At 36.5% G+C, this 18,970-nt stretch overlaps 1 protein-coding gene and 1 long non-coding RNA gene across 3 annotated transcripts; both read left to right on the top strand.

Annotated features, from left to right (window-relative positions):
• Nucleotides 1-6,024: 6,024 nt before the first annotated feature.
• LOC112002221 (uncharacterized) lies at nt 6,025-8,845 on the top strand. Of its 2 annotated transcripts, XM_065781049.1 has the most exons (3): nt 6,025-6,576; nt 6,716-7,705; nt 8,654-8,845. In XM_065781049.1, the coding sequence occupies exons 2-3, from the start codon at nt 7,137-7,139 to the stop codon at nt 8,703-8,705; spliced, it is 621 nt and encodes a 206-aa protein (XP_065637121.1). In that variant the 5' UTR covers nt 6,025-6,576; nt 6,716-7,136; the 3' UTR covers nt 8,706-8,845. The 2 variants fall into 2 exon arrangements, 1 of the variants encoding a protein (XP_065637121.1); XR_010631964.1 differs by lacking the exons at nt 6,025-6,576; nt 6,716-7,705 and adding an exon at nt 7,722-8,104.
• Nucleotides 8,846-15,412: 6,567 nt separating this feature from the next.
• On the top strand, nt 15,413-17,383 carry LOC136070725 (uncharacterized). Its single transcript, XR_010631963.1, has 2 exons — nt 15,413-17,180; nt 17,279-17,383. It is a non-coding gene; the product is annotated as an uncharacterized LOC136070725 (long non-coding RNA).
• The last annotated feature ends 1,587 nt before the right edge of the window (nt 17,384-18,970 follow it).

The raw sequence follows: 18,970 nt of genomic DNA, 5'->3' as shown, positions 1-18,970 counted from the left end.
TCAAATTGATGAGCATAAACGAGTTAAGAAGGATCAACAGCAAGGGAAGGGGAAGGCAAAAATTGCTCCTAACCGAAGAGATTCTCGGCCAAGAGGTATAATCATAACCAACCCAGGAGAGATTTTGCTGGTCACACTGGGCACCTTAGTGCTTAGATGGTCAATTCAGTATTAAAGAAGCTAGTTCATCAGATCCTTGAAAAGATAAAGAGTAAGCCTTACTTCAAGTGTAGCCGAAAAAAATGGAAGGTGATCCCACCAAGCGCAAACAGAGTCTATACTGTCAATATCACCAGGACAGTGGGCATACCACTGAAGATTGTAAAACTCTCCGTGATTACTTGGAACAACTAGTCAAAGCTGGGAAGCTGAGACAATTTGGTGCATTAACCCCCAAGCAAGGGAGTCAGACCAGGTCGGTGTATCAAAAGGAGTCTATATCGAGGCCATCCTTGAGAACAATTAATTTTATTTTTGCAGCCTCAAATCGGATTGGGGGATACCCTTCTGGGGTTATGTCCATAGCAAGACTAAATACCGAGGACCAAGTCCTTAAGTCTAAGTGAGGAAGGTTGGAAATCCGACCAATCTTGGGTTTTTCTGATGAAGACAAGATTGGGACTTATCAACCACATGACGATGCCCTAATGGTAACCCTTCGTATTGGAGGGTATGATGTAAAGAGAGTCTTGGTAAACCAAGGAATCTAAGTTGAAATCATGTATCCCAACCTGTACAACGGGCTTAATCTGAAACCTGAGGACTTAGTTAATTATGATTCCCTTTAGTGGGATTTGATGGGAAGATAGTTATACTAAAGGGCTTGATCAAGTTGTCTATTCAGACTAGATCCAAAGTGGTCAAAGTAAGCTTTACACTGCTATCCTGGCAAAACCATGGCTTCATGCCATGGGAGCAATATCTTTGACTTTGCATATGAAGGTGAAGTACCCCTTAAGGTGATAGGTTGGGAATTGATAGGAAGTCAGGCTATGGCAAGACAGTGCCTGGTCACCGCTATTAGACATCAGTTAAAGGAGGCAGCCTTGGCTACCCAAAAGAAAGTCTCATAGCAATTAGCAGAAGTAACTAAACCCCCAAATATTGGAGATAGAGGAGTGATGTGCAAAGAGCTCGAGAAGGTTATCATCAACACTGATGCGAAGAAGTATTTTCAAGTTGGAATTCAGTTGCCCCCCAAGGAAGAGAGGAATTGTTGGCTTTCCTTAGGAAGAATGTTGATGTTTTTGCTTAGAGTATGTATGAAGCCCCAGGGGTGGACCCAGATTTTATTTGCCATCATTTGAATGTGAACCCAATGGTCTTCCCTAAGAAGCAGCCTCCTCGACACTCCTTAAAGAGCATGTCGAGGCTGTTAAGGAAGAAGTAAGTAAGTTTAAGTGTGCGGGAGCTATCAAGGAGGTGTTTTATCTAGAGTGATTGGCCAATACGATTATGGTGAAGAAGAAGTTAGGTAAATGGAGGGTGTGTGTGGATTTTATTGATTTGAACAAAGATTGCGCTAAGGATCCCTTTCCAATTCCTCGAATTGATTAGTTGGTTGATGCTATGGTTAGACATCCTCGGATGAGCTTTCTAGATGCCTTTCAAGGGTATCATCAAATATCATTAGCTTTGGCCGACCAGGAGAAGACTGCCTTCTTAACCCGTACAGGAAATTATCACTATCGAGTGATACCTTTTGGTTTAAAGAATGCTAAGTCTACCTATCAGAGGATGGTAACTAGAATGTTTGAGTCTCAACTTCAGAAGAATGTGGAAGTATATATTGATGACATGGTCATGAAGAGTAAATTAGTGACCGAGCATTTAAGCGATCTGGGAAGTGTGTTTGAAGTACTAAGAAAACATAAACTCCGACTTAACACCTTGAAATCCTCTTTTGGTGTTAGTTCTATCAAGTTCTTAGGATATAAGATTACACATCGAGGAATAGAGATTAACCATGATCAAATTAAGGCTATAAGTGATTGGAATGATTGTTGCCTTAAACAGGTTTATCTCCCAATTAGTAGACAAATGTAGACCATTTTTTCAACTCCTTCACAAATGGAAAGGATTCGAGTGGACTGAAGAATGTAGCATTGCCTTTGAAGAACTAAAGGAATACCTGTATCGTCCTCTTATTCTTTCTAAACCAGAAAATGAGGAAGTCCTTTTTGCCTACATCGTAGTTACATGTCATGTTGTTAGTCTAGTTTTTGGTAAAAATGGAGGCTGAGGTGCAAAAACCGATCTATTATGTGAGTAAGTCTTTGCAAGACTTTGCAAAAGGCAGAGGTCCTTTACTTGCCGTTGGAGAAAGCCATTTTGACCATTGTGCATGCTCCGAGGAAGCTCCTTCACGACTTTTAGGTGCATGTGGTTATGGCCCTCACCCAACTCCCTTTGCAGTCATTACTTCAGAGGTTGATTACATAGGGAGAATCGCCAAATAGGGAACGATCTTAGGAGTGTTTGATATCAAGTATTTGCCCCGCATGACCATTAAAGGGCAAGTGCTAGCAGATTTAGTGGTAGAATTCATTGAGTATCCTAAAGGGCCATTACTGAGGAGGACGAATCAATGAGGGCATAAGTCACAGAAATTATTGTCCTTGGACTGTAAATGTGGAAGCTCTATGTAGATGGGGCGGCCAACCAGAAAGGGTTTGGCATCAAGATAGTTTTGATATCCCAAAGAGGATCACCATTGAGAAATATTTGAGGTTGGGTTTTTTAGCCATAAATAATGAGGCCGAGTATGAAGCCTTATTACCGGGGTACCCATGGTGAAAAAATGAGAAGTAAAGCTGTGGAGATTTTTTTTAGACTTAAGATTGGTCATCGAACAAATTAATGGTGAATTGGAAGCCAAAGATCAAAGGATGCAAGGTATCTTGATAAGGCTCGACGATTGTGAGAGACCACGCCGCCAAAGGCCCGTTTTAATGTTATGTTGGGCAAACCCATGTGAATGGGTAGAGTGTGTGTTTGCCTCTCAAATGGAGGATTCGACNCTTTTTCCCAAATATTTCTTCTTTTATTGTTGACCTAGCTCTGCTACCTTCCCTAAAACTTATCTTTCCAAAATGGTTATCTACCTAAAGCTCTCCCGATATGGCTCAGCTTCTTGGGAACCATAGCTCACCCGTCATTTTCTTTCTCTATCCTTAGCCCATTGACTTAGGCTTAACAATCCCTTTGACCATGCTTGAGCTTTTGTTCGTCCTTACGCATTGCCCATAACCTAATATACTTACTTGGTCTTCCTATCCTCACAATTGTTAACATAAAGACCAGTATCACTCACTTTTTTAAATTTAAAGGGGAAATTACACTTTACCACCCTAAACTATGCACTAGATTACACTTTGCACTCTAAACTATCCGACTGTACACTTTGCACCCTAAACTATCACACTTATCACACTTTACACCCCGGTGTCATTTTTGCTGTTGTATTTAACATAATCTTACTGCACGTGACAAGCACATGCTTCTTGCTTAGGTGGAACAAAGTTAAAAGACTAAAACACCCTTCTTCAAAATCAATTAAAACAAAACTCAAAAATTTCCACATCTCCCTCTATCTCACGTGTTGTCATCCTCTTACCCATATTCAATTTCAAACTATTTAAATTTACCTCTCTAATTCCATGGCATAATTCATAATACTATTGAAAGGATCATTCAAAGAGTCACACCTCAAAGTGTTGTCAGCTTATAATACTATTGACAACACTTCTCTTCTCAAAGTGTTCTCAGCTTTCTCTTAAACCTCTCTAATTGATATCATCAATGGCTCAATTGGTCGCAACTCAGGTTCACTACCCATTTCTTTCATTCTATCTATCTCTTTTTTTCATTACCCAAAACAAAAACATGGGTCTTTGTCTTTTGGGTACTTTTTGGTTTAAACTTTTGACTTTTGTTTTATGGCCAAAATGGGAAATTAACCCTGATTTTCAAACATTATAATTAGTAGATATTGTTTTCAAACTCTATTTTTTTACTAGCATCTCGAGTCTAAAAGACTCGATTTAGGGCCTATAAATCAAGTCTCATAGACTCGGTTTCCAGGGTCTAATCACGTCTGATGTGGCGTTTTTTCTGCAACTCAGGTTCACTACCCATTTCTTTCATTCTATCTATCTCTTTTTTTCATTACCCAAAACAAAAACATGGGTCTTTGTCTTTTGGGTACTTTTTGGTTTAAACTTTTGACTTTTGTTTTATGGCCAAAATGGGAAATTAACCCTGATTTTCAAACATTATAATTAGTAGATATTGTTTTCAAACTCTATTTTTTTACTAGCATCTCGAGTCTAAAAGACTCGATTTAGGGCCTATAAATCAAGTCTCATAGACTCGGTTTCCAGGGTCTAATCACGTCTGATGTGGCGTTTTTTCCATGTTGCGCACACATGGAAATCGAGTTTCTAAGACTCAATTTATAAACCAAAAAAATTATAAGTCTCAAGTCTCAAGTCCTCCTAGAAATACCCAAAAAAAAAAATTTAAGAAATCTCAGAGAGCTCACCTCACCTCGCCAGAAAAAAAAATTTAAGAAATCCTAGAGAGATCCAGGGCTAAAACAACACAACCCAACCACCACCGGACTACCAGAACCTAACCACCATCACATTCAATCCCACCCAATCAACCCACAAAATAAAACCCAGAAAACTAGAAAAATGAAACCCAGAAAAATAAAACCGGTGATTTTTGGGTTTCGTTTGTTTAATCTACAGCTTGATGAGGTGGCGGCAAGGTGGAGGAGAGGCCAGTTTGACCCACGACCCGTGACCCATGGCGATCTGACGCACGACCCATGACCCATGAGCACCGACGGCCACCCACGCCCCATGACCACACATGGCCCATGCCGAGCTGAGGCCACCCACCCATGGTCCAACGCCGATCTGAAGCCATCCATTTCGATCTGTTTTTGGGTTTTGTTTTGTTTTGTTTTTTCTTTTTTTTTTCCTCTGATGAGAAGGTGTAAACTGTAAAGGGTGTGCCATTATATTTGTTTTATGTTTATAAATCGAGTCTTAGAGACTCGATTTCCATGTGTGCACCACGTGGAAAAAATGCTACATCAGATGTTATCAGACCATGAAAACCGAGTCTTTAAGACTCGATTTATAGGCCCTAAACCAAGTCTTTTAGACTTGAGATGCTAGTAAAAAATATAGTTTGAAAACGTGGCCTACTAACTAGATAGTTGGAAATCTTGGTTAAATTCCAATTTTGGTCTTTGTTTAACTAATGTTTTTGGTATCTAGGTTTGCTTTCAGGTTGCTGTTATTGTTCTTGTTGGAAGTGATTTTTCCACTAGGAGATTTGTGTTTATGGTTTTTTTAATCTTTTCTATTTTTCTCTGATTAATTTTGTGCTTAAAAATGCTTACTTTGTTAAATCCATAATTAAATGGTTTAAGTGTTTTTGTTACTTCTTACCTCTTTCTTTGATTTTTATTTTTATTTTATTTTTTATGGATCATATAAATTAATGGGCTTGTTTGGTTACTTTTGGTTTTAATAGTTGTGCAGTCTTATTTTAAGTCTACATTTGTCTGTGAATTCGTTCAAAGGAGAGAACGATAAAAAGAAAAAAAAAAAAAAAAAGCAGCCAAAGAATTACATCTGTGGATTTTCAAGATTTTAGGGAGGTGACATTTCTTTTTACCAGTGAAGGTGGATGGGGAAGAGGATGGCACCACGTGGGCCAGAGGGAGATGTGGAAATTTTTTAGTTTTGTTTTTATTAATTTAAAGAAATGTGTTTTAGTCTTTTAACTTTGTTCCACCTAGGTAAGAAGCATGTGCTTGTCATATGCCGCAAGATTCTGTTAACTATAACATCAAAAATGACACTGGAGTGTAAAGTGTGATAGTTTAGAATGCAAAGTGTGCAATCGAATAGTTTATAATGTAAAGTGTAATTTAGTGCATAGTTTAAGGTAGTAAAGTGTAATTTTCTCAAATTTAAAAGATCAATAGAGCTTATTTGGAACTTGAAGGAACAATCGCACTTATAGGTAACCTAACCAATAGTGGTTTCATCTTTAAAAAAAAACTAACAAATAAAATTCGTCAACAATAAGTAATAAAAACTTTAAAAGAGTCTTAATCCTCTCTATCTAAATCTAATGCTTGTTTTTTTGCAACTCTAACTACCGCTAGTAGTTTTGAAGTTGGTGTGTTGTAGTTTTGAAGTTGGTGTGTTGTTATATGTTTGTGTGTTATCAAAAAAAAGAAAAAAGAAAAAAAAATCTAATGCTTGTCTTTCCTAAATAAGGGTTAATGCTTGAAACCTTTTATTACCCTCTAAACATAATAGCACTCTCTCTCTTCCCATTTCTTTCCTATTTTCTCTTTTCATTGGCTAAAGTTCCGGACTTTGATTTGCCTTATTGCTTATTCACTGTTTCCCTCACGCTCCTGTTTTCTCTATCTAGTGTATAGAGGGACAATAGGGAAAGCGAAAGAAAGACTAAATAGTGTTTGAATAGATCGATGCAGAGCTTGATTCGTACAAAAAAGCAGCAACACGCTTACAAACTCCACAGGTACAACAAAATCATTTGCTCTTCTTTTCATATCTCTCTCTTTTTAAAAGTCTCTCTCTCCCTCTCTCTGTCTCTTGCTCTGTGGGTAGCGTGTAGCTGTAGAAACTAACAACATAATCCTAGTTCTTCTACTGTTCAGATGCAAAGACAATGAGAAAGAAAGTAAGAAAGAAAGAAAGAACAGAACAGAATAGAAACAGAGCATTATGTTTGTGCCTCGGAAAAGAGCGACACTCAGCTCTATCCCCTCCTCTCTATAATTCCGTGTTTGGGCTTTTAATCCCGAGACCCAAAAGTAGCAAAAGAAAAAAATATAAGGTTAAACCATAAGAATTTTGTTTGCTTCTATCTTAACAAAAGAGAGAAAAAAGAAAAAAGAAAATTAAAAATAGGGTTTGTTTGTTAAACACTACATGGGTTTGAGTGTGTATGGGGTTTTGGGTTGGGTATTAACAGTAAAAAAAAAGGTGTACCCTTCCATAAAGGGCCAAACCAAACCCTTTCCCTTTCATCTTTGTACCAAACAGATCGCTCCATAAAGTAGCTAGGTATATGCACTCATGGCCTCTTCTTCTTCTCAAAAATCTCACAAACTAAAGGTTAAAGGAGATGAAGAAGGAGATTGGCTTGAGCTGGGGTTAGGTATAGGGTTTAGAAGAGGTTGTAGAAAAGAAGAAGATCATGGATCACACCCTCCAGTTTCAAAACCTCTAACAATAGCAACATCTTTTGCTGCTGCTGCTTCTTCTTCTTCTTTACCCTTGCAAACCAACCAGCTAGGTTTAGGGTTAGAGTTAAAGGCAAGTGGTTTAGGTTTAAGGTTTGATAATGAGGGTGTCAGGCATGTGGATATCATGGCGCCGCCTAGTAGTAATTATCACAACTTGTTGTTGTGGCCAGATAATTGTCATCATTACCATGATAATAATGATGAGGATGTAGATATAGATGTGTATAATGGTTTGCCTGAATCATCATCATCATGGCCATGGCACATGGATTCAGGTGCTGCTTTTCTTGGCCTTCATGACTGCCAAGTGCCGGTTCCCAATGATTCTCATCATTACGACTCCTCAACTACACGACCCCATCCTGGTTTTTGGTTTACCCTCCGCTCTTCAACCAACCGGTGAGTAGTCATCTATATTCATCATTAGAACCACTCTTTCTCTCTCTCTCTCTCACACGCACGTTTGTTGTGTTTAGTTTATGTTAATTTCTTTCCATTTTTCCATCATTGCAGCTTTTTTTTTTTTCTTTCCTTTTTGTTGTTGTTGTTTTCTTCTTACCTTCTGTCTGGTGGGTCTCTCTAACTCTCATACAAACTTTGTTTTGTTGAGTTTAGATTAGCTTTTACAAATTAACGCATCTCAGCCTTAGTGTTTTCTGTCACCCATCATATATTGGAACCCTTCTTGTCCTTTTTTTTTCCTTCTTGGTTTTAATCGTACTCTCTGGCAAGCATAGATTCATATACGCTGATATTGGGGTGGTTTCAAGTGCTTGTACCGAAAATAGACGCTGATCAGTTAATTATCTCCATCTGTTACAGTTAACTCTACTTCTGTTTTTTTTTTTTTTTTTTTTTTTTCCTCCTTTAACTCTTCTTTCACTACACACCTGAATTTATTCTTTTCTCTTTCTCTCCTATTTGATTTTATTTCCCCTATTTTATTTGTGGTGGTGTTAATGTTAGTGGGTTTTGGATTTGAAGATGGTGTTGCAACTAGTTAATTTTGTTCAAATTTGTAAATGGTGCTACTAATATGGGATTTGTGATTGAAGGAAGAATGCTATTGTTTTTGATGCCATTGGTTGTATAGTTGCAAGTAAGTATTTAAAAAAAAAAAAAAAATTTAATGCTTGTAAAGTCTATTCCTTTTTCGATAATAATTTTGGTCTATTCTTTGTCTGCTGTTAACTTTGCTTCGTGGGTCTTTGAGGTTTAGAGATCTCAAGTGTTGTGATAATATCTCTCAAGTAGTGAAAAATTCAAANCCTCATATTTTGTCTCTATCTCTGTCACTGTCCTTTGCTTTGTTCTGATAATTGAGTTGTGTTTTATGTGTGTGTGCAGGGATGGGGAAGTGTTGCCTCAAATACCAAAGGCGTACATTAGAGTGAAGTAAGTGGTGCACGTTAGCATCCATACATGATCATATCATATCAGCAGCGTCACATATATATATTTTTTCTACTTAGCTAATGATGGTGTTCAGTGAAATGAGTGGAAAAGAAAAGCTGACATTACTTTTCTTTTTTGGGTTTTGTTACCCAACAAAAAAAAAAAAAGTCTCCTATAACAAATTCTTGGCTTAGTGCTTGTTTATGTCTGTGTTTACCCATGCACTCACAAACATTGTTTAAGTTCTTGGTTTCCTGAGAATGTAAGGATAAAAAAAAAATACCAGATCTAATTCAGCAGCATACTTTTTGGTATGTAGAATTAGTTGAAATTAGCACATGTATTAATTTCTTCAATGAACTGTAATTCCTTAGCTAAGCCTAAGATCCTTTTTACTAGGTACCTTTTTCTCCAACTTTAGCCATGCACTTTTAAAAAGGTCCATTGTGATGATTTAAAAAATAACTGGGGGCATAAAGGTATCGTTCATTTATTTTAAGTTGCCTTTCAATATTGTTTTTGTGTGTCGGTTGGGTGATACTTTAAGGTATCCTATTGAAGCTTACCCAAAGCATCTTTACTGGATTAACAATGATCCATTAAATGCATGACTTGATTCTTTCTAAAGCTTTACTGTTAGTAGTTACTTAATTTCTAGATCCAATGCTTGCTGCTGTACCGTCATTCCATGTGCTTTTACATCCCTTGGCTAGATGTTTTAATGATTTGGCCTTTCTTGTTTTAAGTCCATCAACATTAGAAGCGTGTTGAATAGCAATATGTTAATTGCAAAATGAAAAAAAGAAAGAAAAATGCATTAGTTGAAATGGGAACATGCTAATCACATTGAAAAATCTTCTTACAATATACAATTAAAGATAATTGGTAAGCATGCAAGAATTGACACTAGTTCAAGCACACCACGCCCATGCACACACACATACAAGCTTTGACAATTAATGATGCAACAAGAGAGTCACAAGAAGTAAAACACAAACACATCTACCTCTAGTTAGAAAGAAAGATGTACAGTGGGCTAAACTACTAATTTATATTGAAAAACGTTAAAGAAACCTCAGTGAGGCTAGGAGACCTTAAAGAAATCCTAATTCGTGTTAGGCACCAAATAAGGTTAAAAATAGAAAAAAAATTCCAAAAAAGGCTAAATTGAGAAATATGTATTTTTAAAGGAATATTGTGGAAGGAAATGGTGATCTGATCTTATTTTGACTTTTTAACTTATCAAAAAATCTTAATGGGACTCTTTAATCAAAAGTTGGAAAAAAAAAAAGGAAAAATGACCATAAATAGCAAATTCATTATATAATAAAGGTCTAAACAAAAGAATTTGGCTGGAACATGGGGTAGATCAAGGTTATGGGGTGGTGATTTTTAATTCCCACTTCTTCTTTTTTGGATTTTCAACCTATGGCAACTGTCCCTAATGATATCTTTTTATCATCAGACTAAAAACATCAATCTGTTTTTAGTATAGGCGGGAATTAAACCTCAAATCTTTTATTAACTATCAGAAATTTTACCAGTTGAGCTAATTGGAACCCACTTGATTCCTACTTTGATTCCCTTTGAGTCACCAAATTCCATGCGAATCTACTTTTGGCTTTGAACATTTTTACTTCCTCTTGCATACTTCTTGGGTTACAAATTATAAGAGCATTCACATCCGGAATTTACAAAAAATTCTATTTTACCATCTCAAAAGCTACTTTATTATTTATACCATACCATTTTTCAACACACTTAACATCCCAACTTTTATTTTACCCTACTACGCATTAAAATAATATAAAATAAAATAAATATAATATAAAAATATTCTCACTTCTCTCTCACAAAAACCACACTCATTCAACCACAAGCAAACCCACTGATAACCACAACTCACAGCAACCCACGGATCTTCAGCAAACCCACTGATCAACCAAAACTCATAGCAACCAACGGATCTCTACCGCTGTACGAACCCCATCGGAACCACCACGCACAATCTCGCCACAATTCACGCACGACCTCGCCGATCTCCATTGCTACACCCACGCACAACCCATGACCCATCAAACTCGAAACCTAGCTAAACCCACGAACAGCCCATCAACAAACCTCCACTCAGGCTGACCCATCAACCACCGTGAGAGAGACCCATCAACCATGCACCATCCACGCCGACCACCAAAATCAAAACCCACTCACCTCTGCCGTGAGTCTATGACCCACCTTGTTGGAATCCACGCCGTGAGTTCGTGACCTAGTTCACCACGACCTAGCTTGCCACAACCCACCTCCACGCCACCAAACCCACGACCCACACTGTCACCTGACCCACGCCCACGACCCACACTATCACCCTTAATCACCCATCCCCACCACCGCTGAAACCCTCCACTACATCAAACCCATGTGCTCCACCACATCAAACCCATGAGCTCCATCACATCAAACCCTTGATTCAAGGGAAAATAAAGAGGAAAAAAATGAAAGGGAAGAGAGAGGGGGAGGGATTGAATGAGCGAACTGTAAAAAATAAAATAAAATAAAATAAAAAAATAAAATAAAATAAAAAAATAAAATAAAATAAAAAAATAAAATAAATCCATCAACAAACCTCCACTCAGGCTGACCCATCAACCACCGTGAGAGAGACCCATCAACCATGCACCATCCACGCCGACCACCAAAATCAAAACCCACTCACCTCTGCCGTGAGTCTATGACCCACCTTGTTGGAATCCACGCCGTGAGTTCGTGACCTAGTTCACCACGACCTAGCTTGCCACAACCCACCTCCATGCCACCAAACCCACGACCCACACTGTCACCTAACCCACGCCCACGACCCACACTGTCACCCTTAATCACCCATCCCCACCACCGCTGAAACCCTCCACTACATCAAACCCATGTGCTCCACCACATCAAACCCATGAGCTCCACCACATCAATCCCACATCAAACCCTTGATTCAAGGGAAAATAGAGAGGAAAAAAAATGAAAGGGAAGAGAGAGGGGGAGGGATTGAATGAGCGAACTGTAAAAAATAAAATAAAAAAATAAAATAAAATAAAAAGAAGAAGAAGGAGGAGGAGATGAAAGTGTGACCAGTGAGAGAGAGAGAGAGGAATTGATAAAGTAAACAGTGAAGTGAATAAAATATTAGTGTTTTTTTTTTTTTAAATTATTATTACAATTGAGCTACAGTACAATTCCACCTTTAGAATTACATTGTAGTACAATTGCAAATTTTTTTGCAATAGTTGGTTTTTACAAGTCTGGATGTGTAAGGGGTTTTAGGTTTTTATGCTAAATTTTCCCTACATATGACATATGACATTCACAATGTAAATGCTTTAAGGATCCCTTTGCTCAAAGAAAGTTTGGGCTATTCATTCTTCCTTAAACAAGCGCAATATTATTTCCAAATGATATTAATAGTAGTGGGATTTATCATTTATGTTAATATGAGGTCTGTTAAGGATTCACTTATTTTAATGAAACTGAGAATTTTTTGCTAAAAGTAATGTAAATAAAGGTAAAAGTTAGTTGAAATAGTACAGTGAAACTCATAAATAGTACCAAGAAATACAGTGAGGCTCATGAATAAGAGAAAAATAAACTAAATGGTAAAATAAGTTGGCAAAAAATAAGTTATTCAAACTCAACCTGAATCGCTTGAAAGTATATCAAAATCTAAGTTGGTCAAATGAGGTACTTAGAAGTGGTGGACCTAGGATAGTACGAGTGTTCTTGGATACGCTTTTATTATTTGTTAAAAGTTCTATAGAATATAGATGAGGGGAGAAGTTTTTTTTTTTTTTTTTTGGTGTGGGGCCTTCCAAAATAGACTCAAACTCAAAAAAACTGACTCTTTTTGCACCCAGCCATAACTATTGTTAAATAACGGAATTAGATCTCCTTTTTTTCCCATGTTTTTGTTTCATTTACATATCAGTAATAAGGTTATCGGATATATCTGACTTCTGTCTCTTTTATCATATAAAATATTGCTATAATTCTCACCATTAATTGGGATACTGAGCAATGAGCAAGCCTTTAATAAAGATGTCAGTTGGTTCAAAATAATGAACTCAAAGGAGACCCAGTGGACCTGATCGTCATGTAGAGTGTTTTAACGCTCATTTTATTGAAAATTTCAAGGCTAACAAAAAAGACTTAGTTTTGGGTTATTCTCAGTAGCCTTGTGGTGGTCACTGGGTTTCAAACAACCAGATATCAAGGGTGGCTTTTAGGTTCCATTACTAATCTCTTAATCTTATGAAATCCTTCGGTCAAACTTGTCCTCGCAGTCTCAATGTGCTGATAACGGTATACTACAATCTCTCTTCAAGCCAAATTTCACATCTTAAAGCTCCTTTTACCCTACATTCCTGCCGTAATCAACCGTGACTTCCTTTTTCATAGAGATGATGTCATTCTTATTGCTGGATTACCTCTCTAGCTTTCTAGTGGACCTTAGTTTTGCCTATTATTTCTTATTGGTAATTGAAAAGAAAGAGCAAACTGAACTGATATCAACACTAGGTTATAGGCTTATACAAAAAAAGTATTGGGCTTTACAATAAGCTTGGATCCTAGGAGCACCCATAATAGAAAAAAGAGCCACATTTTAGCCAACTAAGCTCAAAATTTACCCACATCAAGCCAGACAAAGTTGTGTAAAATACATTATTACTACAATAACCGTGTAAATTTACACTGACAACATTCATTTTGTATTTATGTGATATAAATATAGAGCCTAAATAGATCTAACATTATTGAGGGTTCATAGACTTCCTTTACTCTTCACAATACAAAAAACACATTTTATTGTCTTGTGTAATCTTGATAGTTAACCTTTCATCTATATATTGATCCAACTGTTCTCTCTCTCTCTCTCTCTCTCTCCATATCCAAATTACTCAACAATCCAATTGTACATAGATTTAAAATAAAAGATTGTTTCATTTATCCATGCTATTAGCATGGACCCTTTATCCCTGTAATGAGGTTGCATACATTTATACTCCAGTTAGAACAAACATTTTACATGCTTATAATAAATGTCATAATATTACATAAACTCTGAATTAGTCCTTTGATACCTCACCGAATATCTAGGTTCAGATTCTTCTCCAAAAAAAAAAAAGTCTTAGGTTCAGATCTACCAAATAGTCACCAAAAAAAAAAAGGTACCTACAATGCTTTGACACTATCATATAATATGACTTTTATTTTTGGCTGACTAATATTTGAAGAAACGGTGCAAAAGACTCCTAACACCTAACATCACTTTTTTTNGCCTATATTTCTTATTGGTAATTGAAAAGAAAGAGCAAACTGAACTGATATCAACACTAGGTTTAGGCTTATACAAAAAAAGTATTGGGCTTTACAATAAGCTTGGATCCTAGGAGCACCCATAATAGAAAAAAAGCCACATTTTAGCCAACTAAGCTCAAAATTTACCCACATCAAGCCAGACAAAGTTGTGTAAAATACATTATTACTACAATAACGTGTAAATTTACACTGACAACATTCATTTTGTATTTATGTGATATAAATATAGAGCCTAAATAGATCTAACATTATTGAGGGTTCATAGACTTCCTTTACTCTTCACAATACAAAAAACACATTTTATTGTCTTGTGTAATCTTGATAGTTAACCCTTCATCTATATATTGATCCAACTGTTCTCTCTCTCTCTCTCTCTCTCTCTCTCATATCCAAATTACTCAACAATCCAATTGTACATAGATTTAAAATAAAAGATTGTTTCATTTATCCATGCTATTAGCATGGACCCTTTATCCCTGTAATGAGGTTGCATACATTTATACTCCAGTTAGAACAAACATTTTACATGCTTATAATAAATGTCATAATATTACATAAACTCTGAATTAGTCCTTTGATACCTCACCGAATATCTAGGTTCAGATTCTTCTCCAAAAAAAAAAAAGTCTTAGGTTCAGATCTACCAAATAGTCACCAAAAAAAAAAAGGTACCTACAATGCTTTGACACTATCATATAATATGACTTTTATTTTTGGCTGACTAATATTTGAAGAAACGGTGCAAAAGACTCCTAACACCTAACATCACTTTTTTTTTTAAGAAGAGCCTTACTTCACATCTAGCACCAAAAGTTAAATTTATATAATGTTTTAAAGTTTTGGTTGGAATTAATATATTCATTCAGAATGCCAGTTATTTAATGATCTCCGCATTGGACTATGCTCGTAGAATAAGATAGCCAGTAGCTTATACATAAATTCTTTTTCCATTGATGCCGTTTCACTGAAAACATAAAAGTCCCAAAAACAGTTTGTCCTTTGTTGTGGGCACCACTTTGTATACTTGATTAAACATGTAAGCAATACCCCTAACAAAGTATAATGCATTAAATTTGTTGAGTAATCTTGCATCATTAATCATAAAATGGTAATTATTAGAAGGATGTAGAAGGAAGAGCTGGAGGATGTGCAAAGGGTTTAGGGAGATAAATGTGGTATGTACATTGGCAATGTTAATGCATATCAAATATCCATTGCCAGAATATTAAGGATGATTGAGAAAGTTCAATTGTATTGACTTGAGTACTAGTGTAAAATGCAGATGAAGTTCATTGGCTAATTGAAGGGAAAACTAGGAAGATTTTTGTGTACCAGGTAATTTGATAATTGGGCGTTATATAAGTGTGATCGAGGTTCTTTGATGTAAGGACCATGTACCTTCAGAGTAGGAAGACAAATTTTATATGAAATGCACATATTAGATGTGCATTGAAAGACCTAAAACCATATTATGCACATCAATTTGATACGTCACAAGACTGCATGTATAAATTATATGTGGTTTAAAGTAATGGCACCATCCAGGTATCCACAATGTCATATTACGTAAAAGCATTATATGACTCCTGAATTTTCCCATAAAATTTTCCACACCTTTTTAAACGACTAAGTTGAGCAGATATTGTTAACATGGTAAACACTTGTTTCTTGAAATAAAGTGATTTATACACTAGGTATCTCAATTTCTTAGCATAAATAAAATCAGTCCAATCTTTAACCTTCCTCCCCTCCTGCCAATTATTTTCTTTTTGCCCTTCCCTTTTCTTTCATGGTTGACAGGAGGCCACAGCCAAATAATTAGATGTCTATCTAGTTAAGATGAATTATGACACCCGAAATGTTTGGCCTACACGTATGTTATTTTGGATTGGTGTTCAATGGTTCAGTTCAACACTGGACATTCCTTACTTAAATACGCAGGTTCTCTCTTTGTATACTAACTTTTGTAAGATTTTGGCTTGGTCTATTGTAGAGACTTTTAATCCAGATTGTTCTACTTATGCTTCTTTCTTCTTCAGATGCCCCACTTGATTATACATATATATATATATATATAAGGCCACATGGTAAAGAATAGACTATATGAAAAACTTGTAATTATCAGTTTTCAATTATCCAGCCTAATTTGGAGTTTGATAGCAGAATCATGTAGTAATGACTCTTGATTTAGAGCTGATTCAGTTTAGCTGTGAAATTATTGTATACACTATCCATATGTTTGAGATGGTTTAGCACTCTTGGCTATTTTCCTTTATTTAGACTTTTAGTGAACATCAAAGGATGACCATGTTGAGATCTTCAATAAGGAAAACTATAAATTGAAGGTTGATTCTTTAATTACAAGTGGACTTTAAAGGTACAACTACAGCAGTTCAGTTTTCAGGGTTATAAGCTTCTGTTAAGTTCACAACATTAGGAATTGCACTGGGCCGCTATTGGTCTCTCAATCTCATAGCAAGCTGTGCGCAGAATCATGCATCAGTCAGCTTTTAAGTTTCTCTTTTCCTTGGCTAAAGCAATCTTCGAGTTCCTTTATGCTTCATACTCTTTTACACATTCAACTTTTTAACTGATGACTGATTCCTTTCTATTTCTATGACGTCATATATATTATATAGTAGCTAAAATTTTTATTAGCAGCCTTATTCATAGTTCTTGTTTATCCTGGTCTAGCAGTTTTTAAGATTAGTTTAATTATTAATTGCTTTAAGATTACATTATTTTTATTTTATTTTTTCTCTCAGTCCACGACTGAACCGAAAGTGTTCAAGTGTTTAGATCAATTCAGCAAAAAAAAGTGTTTAGATCAACAACATGGTATCTTGTTAAGATATATATTTTAAGTTTATTTGTATGTTTTTCCCCTTATTCCTTATTCAATACAGATTGACATATCATGCTTGGGGCAGAACTTGTTGCATGCACAAACCTTGAAGCAAGTAAGGGATGCAGTTTGGCTGCCTAGACTGTTAGAATCTGTAAATTCAACTTTATCCTTTGAAGACTCCAATGACAGGTCTACAAAATATTTAATGTCTTTGCATTATGGGAGACGATGTGTATTGAACTGAAGTCTCTTGGTTTGTTCCTATATTTGATAGTAAGTTGTGCATGTGTATTCTCTATTGATCAGTCATGTATGCTTTTGGATTCAGTCCTTAAATTGCGTTCTTTACTTTGCAATGGTGCGTGGTTTAGCCTTGCTAGGTCTATTTTTGTCGGAGTCAAAGCTTTCAGAGCATTTGAAGTATGTGAAGCATACTCACATGTGAAACCTTGGAAATTGAAGCAAAAGAGTTGGCATGGATTAGGTACAACTGATTCGCTGCAAACATAATATGTTGCACCATCTCGTAGTAAAATTACAGATGCAAAGTAAGATTTAAAAAATAATCTGGTCGCTGTGGTTATGTTGCAATCGAATCCAAGGCTAGCACGTAAATGAAGATATGGTTCACACAGATATATGTGACCGGGGCTGAAGAATTCAGTTTGATATACCTTGGACGTCAGAGATCACACTGGCTTCACTAGTTTGTTGGGATCTTATGCATCATGACCAACAGTGGGCTCTAGAGACGGTTTGCAACTCGCTGTGAACATGAGAATCCAAGACCAAAGTTGTGTTTAATCTAGTCAATTCCCTTATCTTTATGGAAAACCTGGGCTAAATCTTTAATTTGTGGCTGCATGTTTCTTATCTATTGTATGCTTCAGCGGGGAGCCAACAAACGATCGCCTTGACAAGGATCTTCTCTGATCAAGCTCTGGATTTTGTTCTTTTTGAATCTCCTCCTTTGAACACGGTGAATCTTATCGCCTATCATATTTAAGATGCTATAATCTTTAAGAACGGCAAGGTATTGAGCTTATTGAAAAATGAAAACTTCATTGAACCAAAAATCCTATATGACTATTTGAATTTTCCAAGTAGGGGTTAAGATTAGGGTTGTTTAAGCAACCTTGAAAACCGACCCATCGCAGCCTAATCCGACTCCTCTGGCAGTTAGCTTTGGGTCTTAGCCCTCCAAAACTGACTTCGGCGGGTTGAGTGGGGTTTCCTCTTCTAAAATCTGCTTAGAATCGGCCAAATTTGGCTCAAATCAGCTTAGATTTTGCCATGTTTGGATAGATTTGCTCAACTCTGGCCATGTAGTGCTCTCCTCAGCTCAAATCTAGCGATGTCGTGCTCTTATCTATTCTGTTCCGACGACGTCTTGCTCTCCTTTGCTTAGATCTGGCAAAGATCTAAAGATCACCGCCACCGCCACTCCTTAATTAGTTTAACCCGAACAAACTGATTGTCCGCCCAAGCCAAATACTTGCGGTGATTGGCGGTCGGTTGTGAGTCTTGATATCTTTCACCTAACCTAAGAGGGTCGATTCCAAGTTTAGTCCAAAACTGACCCATAGACAATTCTAGTTAAGATGCCAAGGTTTTGGAATGATGTGGCAAGTATGCTTCTGTCATCCATTTTTTATGACATGCTTTATTTCTATTGGTTCGGAGTATAAGATCAGTACGTTAACCTTATACTCTAGGATTATGTAATAATTTCCCCTAGAAAAGAGTGTGAGGTAGGAGAAATCACAATGTAATGGGAAAATAAACAATGGAGTCAGCACCATCATCGGTTGGAGTTAGGATCAATAAAACTAAAAGATAATATCAAGGGCAAATTACAATTTATCTACGTGAGGTTTGACCAAAATTTAAGTTGCCCACTTGTGGTTTGAAATTTGACACTTCATTCACTTAAGGTTTGACCAAAATTTAAGTTGTCTGTCTGTGGTTTGAAATCTTATTATGCAAGTGTTTCGTTGGATTATTTTTTATCTTATTTGATCTTGCATTTATATATTTTTTTTTTATGTTTTAAGGAGGAGAGA

Source organism: Quercus suber, unplaced genomic scaffold, assembly GCF_002906115.3.
Source record: "Quercus suber isolate HL8 unplaced genomic scaffold, Cork oak 2.0 scaffold_255, whole genome shotgun sequence".
NCBI classification, from domain to species: Eukaryota; Viridiplantae; Streptophyta; class Magnoliopsida; order Fagales; family Fagaceae; genus Quercus; species Quercus suber.
Note: the sequence above shows the minus strand (reverse complement) of the source record. Positions and strands in the feature narration are given on the sequence as shown.